General features: G+C 34.5%; 3 protein-coding genes across 5 annotated transcripts; all 3 read left to right on the top strand.

Annotated features, from left to right (window-relative positions):
• The first annotated feature begins 3727 nt into the window (after nt 1-3727).
• On the top strand, nt 3728-5375 carry LOC113734948 (uncharacterized). The gene is made up of 3 exons (XM_027261732.2): nt 3728-4422; nt 4585-4734; nt 4954-5375. Exons 1-3 carry the CDS (start codon nt 3787-3789, stop codon nt 5236-5238), a joined length of 1071 nt encoding a protein of 356 aa, XP_027117533.1. The 5' UTR covers nt 3728-3786; the 3' UTR covers nt 5239-5375.
• A 1360-nt stretch (nt 5376-6735) lies between these two features.
• LOC113734147 (uncharacterized) lies at nt 6736-10646 on the top strand. Its single transcript, XM_027260508.2, has 6 exons — nt 6736-6871; nt 7091-7196; nt 8096-8140; nt 8452-8560; nt 9333-9573; nt 9894-10646. Exons 1-6 carry the CDS (start codon nt 6830-6832, stop codon nt 10086-10088), a joined length of 738 nt encoding a protein of 245 aa, XP_027116309.1. The 5' UTR covers nt 6736-6829; the 3' UTR covers nt 10089-10646.
• LOC113726750 (uncharacterized) lies at nt 10566-15365 on the top strand. Of its 3 annotated transcripts, XM_072081853.1 has the most exons (7): nt 10566-10799; nt 10862-10937; nt 11025-11059; nt 12673-12742; nt 12825-12916; nt 14054-14383; nt 14486-15365. In XM_072081853.1, exons 4-7 carry the CDS (start codon nt 12712-12714, stop codon nt 15134-15136), a joined length of 1104 nt encoding a protein of 367 aa, XP_071937954.1. In that variant the 5' UTR covers nt 10566-10799; nt 10862-10937; nt 11025-11059; nt 12673-12711; the 3' UTR covers nt 15137-15365. The 3 variants fall into 3 exon arrangements, with proteins under 3 accessions (XP_071937954.1, XP_071937953.1, XP_027106424.1); XM_072081852.1 differs by lacking the exon at nt 11025-11059; XM_027250623.2 differs by lacking the exons at nt 10862-10937; nt 11025-11059 and having other exon boundaries at nt 10568-10799.
• The last annotated feature ends 220 nt before the right edge of the window (nt 15366-15585 follow it).

Genomic DNA, 15585 nt, shown 5'->3' with positions numbered 1-15585 from the left:
AAAACTGTTTTTCACATTCCAAATGCTACAGTAAATGTGTATTTCCAAAACAACTCCAAAAACATCATATCCAAACATTATATCAAAAACAACTACATATGTATATTTCAATTATGTATATTATATATATATAATATTATATTAATATAAATTGAAATATACAAATTGAAACTTATATATATTATATTATATAAATATTTATATAAATTAATATTATACATAATATTGTATATTATACATAATATAATATAATATACATAATATGTAATATTGTATACATAAATGTGTAAATATTTATACATAATATATTATGTACATTATATTATAATATATACATTATTAATGTACAATATTATTATGTACATTATTGTGTATAATAATGTTATGCATAATATATAATATACATAATATGTAATAATGTATATTATGTATAATGTATTATATTATGTATAATATATTATATATACAATATTATGTATATTATACAAATTGAAAATTATATATTATATATTTATATATTAAATGAATATTTATATAATGAAATATACAATAAATATTACAAATTGAAATATTATATAAACACCATATTTATAATTAATATTAATGTATATTATATATATTAAATATTTATATATTTTTTTATACATATTATAAATATTTTTATATATTTATATGAATATTATATATTATATAAATTATATATAATATAACCTATATTATATATTATATATATATTATACATTTATATAAATGTACATTTATACATAATATATATATATTAATGTATATTTATAATATAAATTTTTATTATGTATTATATATAATATAATACTTTTATACATTTATATTAATATACATAATATTAATTTTATATTTATACATAATATTAATACATTTGTACATTTATATTAATTATATTAATACATTTATACTTAATACTAATATATATTAATAAAATTATAATTTTTACATTTATATAATATTCATTTGTAATTTATACATTTATTATAATATAGACTTATACATTTATAAATATATTTATATTATGTATTATATATAATATAATATATTTTTATATTTTTTTATATAAATACATAAATATATTTATTTATAAATATTTATAAATGTATTATAAATGTATAAATGTATATTTATATAAAAATATATAAATTATAATTGATAATTTATACATTTATATAATATTCATTTATAATTTATACATTTATAATAATATACACTTATACATTTATAAATATATTTATATTATGTATTATATATAATATAATACATTTATAATACATTTATATATTTTTATATAAATATATTTATTTATAAACATTTATAAATGTATTATAAATGCATAAATGTATATTTATATAAAAATATAAAAATTATAAATTATAAATTGTAATTTATACATTTATATAATATTCATTTATAATTTATAATTTATAATAATACACACTTATATATTTATAAATGTATTTATATTATCTATTATATATATTATAATTCATTTATAATACATTTATATATTTTTTAGCGAATATATAAGTATATTTATTTATAAATATTTATAAATGTATTATAAATGTATAAATGTATATAAAAATAAAAATATAAAAATTATAAATTATAAAAATACCCAAAAATATATTTTAAAAATACCTCTAAAAATAATCCAAAAAACATCTACAATAAAAGTTTTTCATATAGTTTTTGAAAAACAACTCCAAAAACAACTAATCCAAACGGACTTGTATTTCAAAAACAAAATGCTACAGTGCTGTTTTTGAAAAACAACCCCAAAAACAACTAATCCAAACAGAGCCAAAGAGAAAGAAATATATCAGGATACTATGTGCAACTTCCAAAAGAATGGTCCAAATTAGTTTTAGATAAAAGTCCCTGTTATAAGGAATGGAGGTAGTATTTTAGAATTATGACCAATAATGAAAGAATTAATTTTGCATACACTAACATTGTATGCACTAACTAGCAGACATGATATGTCACATATGCAAGAATCGAAATGTAAATTTAAATTGAAATTAGGTGACATGTATCCACATCTGTTAAAGTACACGATATCAAAAGATTTAAATTAAAAAAAAAAATTTTACTTCATAAAACTAACTGCTTATCTTAAGAAATCATTTGAGTGACGTGAAAACAATGATGATACATGCCAAAATTTTGCAAAACCTATAGCAGGCAAAACAATTACTTTTTGGGTACAGAATTACACATGTCGAGTGAACAGAAGTTAGCAATTGAACATTCAAACCTCTAACACCAGAATTCCTAAAGAAACAAAGCGACATGTTGTTTGATAATTAGGTCCAGATGTTTAATAAGTAGTAACATAGGTTGAAGGTGACATGGAACCATCTTAATGCTGGCAAACTTATAGTAGCTAGTTCCAGTTACGCATTAATTTTTTTCTTGACTTCGTCTAGTCTTGTCCTTAGCAAGAACACCAAAATAAGATGAGAACCAGAGGGGCATTACCAAATTTGCAGGTTAATTAATGCAATCATGTATAGAAGACGATAGTGATATAGCATGTTAAATTTAGCAAAGATTTTTCCAAACTGTCCTTTTGCCCCTGACACCGGGGAACAATCTTATCTATCTAATTAGGTTCTTGTTGAATTAGGCCCTTATCTATTTAATAGATCATCTAACGATGCAGGGATTTTCTTCCACGTTAGCTCGACACATTCTTGACCAAGAAAGACTGAATCGCTTGGATTGAAAAATAGCGTAGACACGGAAGGATGCCACATGGTTATCATTCATGATGTTCGGTATAAACGAGAAAGGAAAAAACAGGATATGACAGGTAAGTAGATTACTTCTTTGCTTTAAGATTAGCAAGCAAGATTGGAGAACATGTCCACAAAGATCGTCGGTGGCCCTCTTTAATATCGGGCATTCCATTGTTGATTTTCATTTCTGTCGAGATTGAAGAACACGTCCACGGAGATCCTCTTTAATATCGGCCATCCCATTTGTTGATTTTCATTTTTGTCTACATTGAAGAACGCGTCCACAAAGATCGTGGGTGCCCGTCTTTAATATCGGGTCATGCCATTATTGATTTTCATTTCTGTGTTTTAATTCAACTTGAACATTACTTTTACGAGCTCTCTATACATGCACTTTCGACCTCGTACGTCGAAGAGACTTTAAGAAGTCTTTGACAAAACTACATTAGTTCGTCGTTGATTTTCAAAAGAGAGCAATTACTACTTTGACAAACAAGTTCATAGAGCCGAGGGCTTTGGAGAATTACGTGCAACTAATTTATTGTAACTCACTAATTAAATGGATTTTCCAGAGCAAATACATCATGCTCCTTTAATCTCCAATATTAGGAGCAAAAAGTCTAGTATAGATAGGAAATTTGCATGGTAAAATTAAATTTTCAAGACTAAGTAATTTATCTCTCTCACGAGATATACAAGTATTTAGGAATACGTTTTATGATTTTACTAGGAATTATTGGAATTTTAAGCGTCATTAGGCTACTTTATCAGAGCCTGAAGGCCCGTAACCCACATCGCGAGTTGCACCAAATAATAATAGTACTGGCAAATGTCGCAAAACGAAAAAAAAAAAAGAAAAAGAAAGGCCCATTACTCATTGGACCCATTCTCATGACCGTTAGAATTCAAATTTTAAACCTTCCAACTCTTCATCTTCACCAGCTCCAACAGCAGAAAACACCCTAACTCCCCAGAGAAAACAAGACCGACCCCCGAAACTTAGAATCAAGAAACCATGAAATCAGTACCGTTAACCCCAAATTCTTCTACAAAATCATCCACAACGGCAACCAGCTCCGGCACAAGCATGGAATCTGAATCAAGAGATAGCTATTATTTTCCGGGATGTCGAAAAGATGCCAACTGCAACTGCGAAATGTGCATAGAAAGCATGAATGCCACCCTTGATCTTATGCCCCAAAGCAATTACAGAGGCTCTATGACTAAGCGTTCAATTTCGAAGCCTACTCTTCGAAGAAGTCCCATCTCATTCAACACTTCAACTCTTTCAACCCCTAAATCAAGGACTGAAACTGTTAAGATGTCACCGCCCCTGAATTCCACTGCAAGAATCTGCTTTCATGACAAGTTGAAGAGAAAGGAGAAACATTTCAGATTTGGGGTCTCTGTGATTAGATTGCTGTGGGGTCTGAGCTTGATTTTGGCTGCGGAATTTGGATTCTCTAGGGTGGTTTCTGGGATACTTAGGCCTGAATTATCACGGGAAAAAGTGAGGATTTTGGGCGAGAAATCACTTGTATCTAAGGACTTGAATGAAAGGTTATCGTTCTTGAAGAAAGAATTATGGGGTTTGGTTGGTAAGCAGATCTCACATCATAGCTATGTTGGTTCTCCCTGGAAAATCAATCAGGTAAAATTTTCTCGGATTTTAATTATTGGCCAGTGTTCATTGTTCTTAGGGTTCGCTTAAAAATTATTATTTTTTATTTACATGCTTATGAACAATTCTGGGATTCATTCATAATTAGTTAGTTGATTATTGAATCTTCTGTCCCGTATGACAAACGCTTAGGATGGGTTGATTTTGAATTCCCGAAATGTGCTGTACAAATCCCTGACAGAAGAGGTGAGCGTCTGGGGTTGGCCTTTGCAGACAGCTGGATTGCTCACAGCAGAATTTTCTTCACGGTCATTCACAATCTTATCAGGAAGAGTCACCGAGGTAACCTACTTCTGATTTTCCCCCCTTTTTCCTTAAACCGACTAGAGAATCCAGCCAAAAGCATAAGTAGCTAAATCAACCATTTGTCTTGCGTTCTCTTCTGCTGTCTGTCATAATCTTTCTGAATCATATTGTGATGCTACAAGATCCCGTGTCACTGAAAAACGTTTCAGAAAGAAATATGCCTTTTTCTTTCCTTGACTTTTCTTTCTTTTACAGTGGACAAATGGGGAGGTGGGGTATTTGATTCGAAACAGTAATACTTCATGGGTACAAGGAAAATGGAGTGCTTCTGCTGTTCAATTGGATCCAAATACATGGATTCTTGAGTATCAACAAAGGCCTGTAATTGAGAACTCGAGATTGATTTCAGCAGCACTGCACTTTCTGAAATTCAGACTGATCAGAGAACTGAAAAATGTGCAGCAGGAGTTTTGGCTGATATTTGCATTTGGCAAACAGTACAGCGGTTCAACAGGACAGAACCTCAAAATCCCGACATAGACGGTTTTTAATTCGGTGTTTTAGCTACTTATGAGAAGACAAACTTCTCATTACTTGTGAGAAGCTTTGGGTTGATTGTCTCTTCTGTCCTAAATGAAGCATGATCAATTAGAAAGTGGATTTGTTTTGTTCTATCAACATCGATGTGCATGAAGGATGCACGGGTAGAAACTAGTCCTTGTACGTTAAAAAGCTGGGCAGTTGAGAGGTGGATGTGAATATACTTCAGAAAATTTTGTAGACAAGTAAAAAGTTCGCATAATCACCAGAAATCTTTACAAGAACAGGAGCCGTCTCTATAATGCAGAAATCTTGTCCTATCTCTCTCCCTCAAAGAATGAAGTTCTGACAATCCTCACAGATCCTAAGGTTCTTAATGATTGGAGTGAATGATCTGTTTTCCTCTCTAATCAGCGCATAATAAAGTGCTAACTTCTCACATTGCCAGAGCCAGACAAATCTCCTTTTCTTTTCCTCGTCTTGATCTGCATCAATCAAAACTCATCTGGCTTTTGGAGCATTAGCTGCCTTCTTCAGCCTTACCAACTTACCACTTACATAACTGCGCTTGCTTATCATTTTTATCAGCTGTCATAACCTCGTGCATCTGATTGTCAATTTCAATTTTAATACACCGCTATTAAGGAAATTCAATTAGTTTTGGAGTTGCAATGAATAATATTTTTTCAATATACAACTAAAATCTTGGGGTTGATAAACGCTCATGACTTTTTTGTGTATTAAGCAAGTGTGAGAGAGCTAGGAATAGGTAATTAAAATGGATTGGAGTTGTTGCTGAGAGAAGAGAGGGGAAAGAATGGGAGAAGAATGGATTGATGATTTAAGGTTTTTGATTTACTCATATTGGGGCAAAAATGCCGTGAGAATTTTTTTTCTTGGCTGATTTCTAATTAATTGAGGTGACGTGCAAAAGATTAATAGATTATAATGCTATAATTTATATTTTAAGGTGCAAATTACAATCCAAAGATAGTTTGAGGGTGCATTTTGCCATTAATCCTATATTTAACCATCTTTTTTATCTCACACGCGCACTAGATCAGAAAAAAAAAAAAGTGTTACATTATTATTCTAAACAGTTTCTTATCCAATCGCCTATGGATTTATTTATATTTTTCTTCAAAATAATGGAATGGTGGAAAAGAACATAGAAGTCATTTGAAATATTTCGATTTACCCCATCTAGTTTTTCTTTTCTCGAGCTTTAGTTAGGTTCCATAATTTGACATTTTGGCATCTCAAAAATTGATAAGCATAGGTCTCACGCGTGATTTCACACCAAAAATAATACAGCTCTAAACTATATTAGGCTGACTTACTAATGTAATCTCACGTAAAATTAATATTCTAAATATGAGGTATGTAAATTATTTTTAATGAAATGTGAAGGACGTTGTGTGCAATTTTCCCTTGTCCTTAACTGCTATAAAAATTTACTCAAAAGGGAAAAATCACAAAAAATATATATATATATAGAGAGAGCGAGAAATACTTAGCCCAGAAATGTGTTATTCCTTGAATTGCCAATTCGACTCTCAAAGCTTTCCGTGGGAACATCGGAAACGTCAAGATGGGGGAAGCACTTTTCGAACTTGAAAACGTTCTCAGAAAGGTAATACTGGTATAGACTATTTGCATTTCGATTGCAGAATCAGTCTTACGAAATTACAGCAAGAAAGATGTGATTTTTCCTTATGTTGTTTATTTAGTGAATTCCAATGATGGGTTATTAATTTGTTATACACATGATTTCCTTGAGACCCTTTTTAATGAAAAGATGGGTTTAAACTAAACTTATGTTTTTAAAATTGGGATATGGTTCAATTGGCAGGAGAAAATCACTAGTCAAGAAGCAAATATACTGATGCAATGCAAGTCAAACGCTCTCAGAGCGTTCACTCTTGGTGCTACTGGTGCCGCTGCTGTGAGTTGGTTTGGTAGGAATTTTGGTTATCCTATTCTAATCTTCTTTTCCATTTTTTTAATTGAACTTCTTGTATGTATATTGGGCTTTTATTTAAATTTTTCTGGGGTTTCCCGTATTTCTTGTGCGATGAACTATAAAGATCAATTTTTTTTCAAGAATTAGTACCCATCTTACCAGGTTTATCCTTGTACAACGAGACTATATAAATGGATTTGTATTTTTGTCCTATGTGAAAGGGGAAGGACTGGACTAAAGTTTCCACTGTTGCAGTTGTGGTCATTTGTTCAATGTCATGTAGTTTTTTGTTTGGGGTGGGGGTGGGGGGTATGATGTATTGATTTTTCTGTCTATAATTAGAGGGCTAATTTCATTAGTTAGGACCATTGAAGCTTAAAGATATTTAAGAATGGTAGTCATAAAGATGGGATGATGGGGTAGGAAGTGGATGTTTTGGTCTGCTCATGCATAAATTTAACCATATAAGCTTTCTTGGTGGTTTTGTTGCGTGATCAGCAAGCTGTTGTAGATGCTTTTCCTTCAAAAGTGGAGAATTTACTTTCGAACATAATAAAAAAATAGTGTGGGATTACCAAGTCGATGATGGTGCATTGCTTCTCAAAATCTAAGATGTTTGTTTACTGTAGGAAAATTGCATATCAGTATCAACTGCTGGCACTCCTTTGTAACTACCCTTGCCATTGAATAATTTCAAATTGATCTCCAAAAATAATGTTCCTTAATGTCTTAAAAGCTATATAATTTAGACTTAAGCCCATGAGAGAACGTGTATTTTTTGTGTCTTGTGTGAATCTCTCTACATGTGTTATTGTTCAAACTATTAGTAGTGCCTTGCCATCTCGCTGTTCCATAGACTGGTTAATTGATTGAATTTTGCTTTCTTTCTTTCAGCTAGTATGAAGCTTCATAATCTACACCGCCTTTTCCTGACAGCAGGTCTCTCTCTCTCTCTCTCTCTCTCTCTGGGTGTTGGGTTTGCTGTGCGAGTGTGAACACTACATTTATAAGTTGATGCATTGAAATGCATATATGCCTATGGAATCTACGAATTCTTCAACACTAGTTTTAGCTAGGGGATATAATCTTGGAAGACTTCGATAAGCAAGTACCTTGGCAGATGTATAGATATGTCTTAAACTTATCTTTTCCTGATTGCACCTATAGATCTGCAATTCTTAAAATCATCTGGGAATACTGAGATTGAGATATCTGGGATATGTTGAATATATTGTCCCTGAATTTTGCAGGAGGTTCTTCCATTGTTGGAATGCGGACTTTTGGTAGATCTCTAGATTCGTCTCTTAACTACATTCTTTCTCTGGACGGGACTCGGATGCAGAAAGAATTGGGAGTTCTGTAGGTTCCTAGTCTTTTGATCTAGTGCAAAGTTTTTTGATATTAAATGAAGTGAGTTTGTGCATGAATGTCTAGTTACATTGTCCTCCTAAACTAAAATCATGATAGTGATATTTACATTTTTGTTTAGTTAGTTCAGGAATTTCTGGAGTCTTAATGTCAAGCAATGCCATAAAGAAACTATGCGGTTCCATTAGATTCCTTCACCTGTTGTCCAAACGTGATAAGACAATAATGAGCAGGATTCAAACATGTGTGACTGTTATTTTCGCTGATTAATCCATCAGAAGTGCTACAAGGATACAGGAGTACACACAAGTAGGAAGTTAGACCATGGTTGGATTGGCAATGCCGTTCAAGTGACAGACTTCTCATGCATGTGATGGCTGATTAATTGCTCCTTTCGAGCAAAAGTTCGTTAACTTTTCAGGGATAGGAGACAAAGGATAGATGCGAGAGGTTAAAGTAGATAAAACACAAGTAAATTGATTACATTAATGCATGCTATTATGATGACCTGTGACATAAGAAGAAAAACAAGAGTTGTTATATGATGCTACTGCTACTTTTCATGGTCACAAACAGATGACAGATTGATTAGTAGATCTTTTGTTTTCTTTTGTATTTAGGTGAATCCAGAAACTGGTTTATTCTGCTACTTGTGTGTTGGATTTACTGTTGGTGTCTTTATCTGATGTGAGCTGTTCTAGTCTTTTGACCGTATATCTGCTTTTGAAATGTCTTATGTGGTTTAATTTTTTCCTCATGGCAGAATGTTGCAAAAGTATCAGGATGACCCAACCATAATGCAACGTATCTCCAAGCATTTTTACTCAGAAGAGGTTTATGATGATTCATCAGACCGACCAAGATTAAGATGGCGTTTCCGAAACTCCTTTGGAGAAAATGCAGCTTATCCTCTGGTGACTGATGAGCATGCTTCGAACAGTGAGAAATCTGATCAAAAGAGGACTATTTCAAAGAATAGTGATCCGGAACCAAACCAAGCTCAAGTAAGTTTAAGTTTAAATTTAATTTTCAGTCTAGGAAATTTGAGAATTGAAATCCTTCGAGGAAAATACAGAAATAGCTACAGGTCTCTTAATACTTTCTATGCTTGGGAAAATTTTTGAGTTTCTGCATTGTATCACCATTTCTACAATTCTTCTTCCACCTTAATATCCAAAGTAGTACTGGATAATTCACTTGGTAATAGGCTGTGCTGCACTTTATTGTGTTGAGAATGGGACAGAATGCTTCCTTGTTATTTCAATTGCCTGTTAATTTATGTGTAGATTTTGGTTCCTTTGATCTTGGTTGTTTATGATTTTAGATGAATACTGCTGGTGATGCTGTGGAGAACCCATTTGATTGCATTTTCGGGATTCCGGCAGAGGTAAATGAGATTCAGCAGACTAATAGATCTAATGCTGGTAGATCCAAAGCGGTCTCCAAAAGACATGCTCATGGCAACAAGCGATTTCATCGTAGACATCGGAAGCATCACCAAGAGGCTTCTGTGGCCTGAGTTCATAAACTGTTTTAGACTGGGGCGACATCCAAGCCATTACCATTACGAGACTCATTTCGGTCTGGCTGAAGCAGGGAATGGCCTTTCATGGTTAAATGCTTATTAATATAGGCTACATAGCTTATATGATTACTTAAAGCTGATTCATGAACCAATTCTACTACGATGGTAAGTTGTTTCACGCTAAGTTATGAACAAGCTGTGTCAGCCAGCTTCTTCACAGGTTCTGCCCTTCCAGGAATGATACAGTTGTATGCCTGAAGGTTCTTTTGGAATACTAGTGGTCCGTTTGGATTGTCAATTTTTGCTAAAACTGTTTTTGTCTTTCAAAAACAACCACTAATTGTATTTTGGTTACAATAAAGTCTACAGTTAAAAAATGACAAAACTACGTCGTTTTGACAAAAATTGCCAAAAGACTTGTTCTCGGACTGCATCTATCGTTGACAGTTGACACCCATTCAACCCTCATATCACTTTCCCAAACAAGCAAACATTCTAGCCGCTTCTCTTGAAAAAAACAAGCAAACCATAGTGGATTCAAGATCTGCAAAATTTCACCGGATCTGCAACCAATGACGTGAATCTGAGCCCATTTACGCCGCGATCACAGCCCTTTTCCTACGATTGAGACACTTAACCACGGCGGGTCTTCAGCTCCAAAAAGCAACCGACGGTAGAGCATCTTCGCTGTGCAGGTCGAATAAGGTAAGCTCTGATTTCCCTGCTTATTTTACCTTTTCCAGGGCTGATTATATGAGGTAAACCAGGGTGGGAGTGTTGCGTTTTGACCTTGGGGAAGCTTATCACACGAACATGAGTCTGTTGGGTGTCTGAAATCTTTAGGTCAGCAACAAAGATATCAAATCCTTCGCCCCTATGATTATATCATTTTCTGTATGTAATAACTGAAGTAAAATCCATTATATTCAGGCCTTCCTGGAAATCTTGGATGCTAATTTAAGATGGTACGCAGTAAATTACATTCTGCTTGTTTTACTGGTTCTCATAGTCAGTCGAATTGATGCATTTGTCCGAAGAATTGTGAAAAACGGGGGAAGGGGAAGGGGAGCTTGTTAGCTCTGTATCATGCTTTCTGTGTCGGAGCGATTTCCCATATCAGATGGGGAGCTCTTTTTAAAGTTTTCTTGTCCTGTACTTTGTCCTGGTCTTGGTATTGGTCTGAGATTTCAATAATGGAAGGAACAGCACCAAGTCCATTGTTTTTGAATTTGATTTACTTCCTACCAGTACTCAATCTATCATATTGAGAATCGTTCAGATTATATACCTTTATTACCGAATGGACAAATCCTGGAAATTGCTTGATTTGTTTATCCCCTTCCAAAATAGAGAATCGTTCAGATTATATCACTTATTTTCTCTCTGGATAACTTTCGAGGTGAAATCCTGGTCTTGTCCAAACTGTAAATTATATGATGTGATTGTGGTTAGCTCGGCCTTGTACCAATTTCATGTAAATTTTTCCATAGAAAGCTATTAATGAATACTTCAAAGTACCAATTTTTAGCTGCAGAAGGTCGTGCTTGCAATGAATGCCTAACTAGTTTGACATGCAGCAAATCCCAATAAATTGTTTGTGGTGTTTACTTTTAATTAAGTTTGGTCTAGAAATGTTCACTTTCTCTTCTGAATGCAAATTAAAGCTTACGTTACAGTCTTGGGTTTGGCTTAAGATGCTCTAATGTCCATTTTCATCTATTAGATTACAAGTAAATTGTAAAACTTATGCGAAGTCATGTAGGATTACAAAGATTTAGAAGTTCAAAGGGAGCATTGTACCTCTTAATCCAACATGTAACCTGTCTCATTATCACCCTGTAAACCGCTTTTTTGTTAGACTGAACTGGCTGTAGTCATCAACAATCACCATTTCAGTACGCTTAGACCTTTCCTATTATTCTTCTTAGTAAAGATGCTTGGTAGGTGTTGTTTTTGGCATCAGGTACCTTCTGTTTGTCATGTCAACATTCTCTATCAATTTTTTGATAGGAGGTATGATTGATATTGGTGGTATTGCATCACTTTTTTGTGTACCTGTTAGATTAATCTCAGGAGAATCTGCAGGAGCAGTATATATGTGATTGTAGAGAACTCATCTTTATTCTTCAATTTCTTGTCATCTGTGTGTGCACTCAACAAGTTAAGGACAACTGATCTGATTGCACTCATAACTCTAACTAAATCAAGAAGAATAGTATCCAGATTGATCTCTACTTCAAAAAGCTTACCATTTTTCCCTCTTTGATGATTCAATTAGCACTTTCTTTTTCTCTTTTGTGGATGTGGAAAGTTAACTCAATTTGAGTTCCTTAGTTGTCTATAATTTGCTTACTTCTGAAACTTTCGGTTGTCGCATAATATTTTCTCTTGATTGAAACCTGGACAGAATATTCGACGGCTGTTGCTACATGTTCCAAATATTTATGTAGCTATTTTATTACTTCAAACTTGCGCGATGAGATGTCGAGAGTCAAATTTTAGGGCAGTTTGATTTCCCAAAAGCAACTGAATTTATAAAGCATTCTAACTTCTCCTTGCTCTCCATTTGCTTATACAGGGTGGTTTATCGCTCTATATTGCCGCTGGCTAGGATTTCATGCCCCCTGTTACCCGCCGTGCTGCCAAAGGTATATTTGCCAATTTCCCCTTTGTTCAGTGCATTCTATAGTATGGTTGTCTAGTAGTTGACGATCCTTGTTGTTGACACAGCATTGAAGCCGATTGGGATCCAGAAATCTCTTGGAACCAGGTCTGATTGGGCGGAAAACGATATTCGGCAGTGCCTTTCTAACTACTACAAGGTACCATTGTACCTCCTGTACTTTTTTTTCCATTATTATGTGTCTGAAACACCATTTTAGTCATAATATGTTAGGGGGCTGACTCTTCTAAAGTTGGACCTTCTTCCCTGTCCCACGAAACAGCAAAATCGAACATTTTTACCTCATTGCCTTGAATATTATTGTCGGATTTCACTATGCATGGTAGCATTTGTTATTTAGTTCGTTTTTGTCATAACCAAAATACAGAACAGTGCTGATTTGCTAAAGCGAAAGGATGTTAATATTGGCTGTCCATGCTAAGAACAGAGCCTTGCTGTGAGGAGGACATGATAGGGACTATTTCCATTTTTCAAAGTAACACTGACAGGATGTTAATATTGATGTGTAGTATATGTACTGTTAAGCCATAAGCTATCGTCCAATGTGTTTCAATCAATATATGAGGAACAAATATGGAAAACTTCCTCTACCAGAAATAGTACTCTACTTGTCCTGGAAAGCTCTTTCCATTTGGTTGGACAGTGGTGGCATTTCGGAGAAGAAAAATGCATGTGTCAACTGGTCTAAATTTCTGAAAAAAAGAACTATTAATTTACATCCTGTCTACTATTAGAAGAAGCTTTCAGCACCTGTTTTTTGAGATCACTTTTGTCTTGAACTGGAACAGTCTTCTTTCTTGGCTTGACTTTATGTGGGAAAGAGTTATATGTGCATTTTTGGATTTGGGTGCTCTTTATATGGATAATGTGGAAGGAAAAGAACTTTGAAGTTTTAAATTGGAATAAAACAGAGTTAAGGAGCTTACGAACTAAAGCGAAACTTCACATTACCAAAATACAGAACAGTGCTGATTTGCTAGTGTTATGTTGGATGAGTGCTCAATTTAACTTTTAGTTCTAGATTTTTTACATTTTGTTAACAGATTTGGTTTGATCCTCATTACAATACATGATTTGGCTTGATCCTCATTACATCCTCATGATTTTTTGGTTATAGAAGAAGTGTATTTAATGGCCGACAGATTTGGGTTATCCACATAAGTGTTAAATGGCTTTAAATAAAATTTAGCCGCTTATGCAATACAATCTGTTTTCCTTTCTAAAAAGCTGCTTACAATCTGTTTTTTTCAACTGGATTTGTGTATGGCTTATTAAGATGAGAAAACAAAGGCGCCATCCAGAGAAGGAGCGTTGTAATTACTCTAGGCAGCACGAAATCCAGTTTGCCAACCACCTTGTTGAGATGCATAGACAGGGTGAAATTAGGGACAATATTAGTTCCTACGTGGTTCCCGAAATTCAGCGCCGGTTAAACGGGCAGTACGGCACCTCGTTTACTGAGGATAGTATAAGGGGCAAGTACTATGCATTGCGCGGGGAGACCAAGCTGTACATTTCCTTTAAGAGGCGCGGAACGGGAATGGGTTGGGATAGCCAGAAGTTTACATGGCTTATGGATGATAGCCAATGGGCCGCGATGGAGCAGGTATCCACATTTTCTGTGCCTTTTTTTTTATATAAACTGTTTTGTCATTTCATACGTGTAATATTCCATTAAATCCTGTTTTGGCTGAATTTGTTTTGTCAGGTCAACCCAAAATACGGCAAATTTCGGAATGACTGCACCGTCTACCATTTGCTTGAGGAAGTCTTCGTCAACCAAGGAGCGACGGGAGACTTCAGTTCTGGCTTCGAGAACGAGCTCCGTACTTCAGCCGATGAGCGAGAAATGGAGACTACTGCCCGGCTTGCACGGGGAAAGGGATCAAGGTCCAGCAGGGACGAGGAAGCTGAAATTGAGGTACGGGGGCCAAAAGAAGCGAAAGGAAAGGGGGGGAAAGGAAAGCGGAAGTCGGGTGATGGCTCTGGCTGTAGTCCCATGTCCACCGCTTCTGGCTCAGTGACCGATAGATATCTCAGGGTCTGTGAAAGCATCGAGTCACTGGTTAGTCGGAAGAAGAGCTCCAGCACGAGTGCCTCAGTTAGTTCTCCGGACAAGAATCGTTCTGGCCGCGATCCATCGAAGAAAACCGACTATGAAATTGCCATGGATCAACTTAAACTTATTGAGAACGTCAATTTCATGGCCAAATACAAGGCAGCTGAGATATTGAAGGATAAACAAGAGCTGGATGTTTGGAATTTAGCTGCAAGTGACGCCGACCGCATCACTTGGATGAAGCTAAAAGGCTGTTTCCCCCCTGACTCTCAGGAGCCCCCTCCCCCACCCCCCTTTTAGGTGCTTTCGTTGTTCATCAGGAGCATTTATTTGAAACTTGAGTTGTTGCCTAATGTTTGTTTGTATTTGAGATCTGTTAGGTGTAGCATTTGCTACCGGAACTTGGACTTTATCCTTTCTGAGTGTTGTGGTTTGTATATTTGAATTTGCGGATGAATACTGGTTTGTTGAGTTGTTGTGTTGCGGATGAATGTTGAGTAATTAAATTCATGATGCCTTTGTTTAAGAATTGGTTTGCGGATTGAAGATTTTTTTTTGTTTCATTTAAAACTGGTTTGTGTTCGTTTCTATTAGGTTGGATATAACAAATCATGGTGATATGACTGTTGTTGGATCGCATTTTTTTTTTTAGGAAATGTACTGGTTGGGCTATTGCTATGTCTGTTTCGAGTGATACTTATTAAGAGTGATAGTTTCATCCATGCAGGTTGTTGGAATGTCAGGAATAC

Source organism: Coffea arabica, chromosome 3c, assembly GCF_036785885.1.
Source record: "Coffea arabica cultivar ET-39 chromosome 3c, Coffea Arabica ET-39 HiFi, whole genome shotgun sequence".
Classification (NCBI taxonomy): domain Eukaryota; kingdom Viridiplantae; phylum Streptophyta; class Magnoliopsida; order Gentianales; family Rubiaceae; genus Coffea; species Coffea arabica.
Note: the sequence above shows the minus strand (reverse complement) of the source record. Positions and strands in the feature narration are given on the sequence as shown.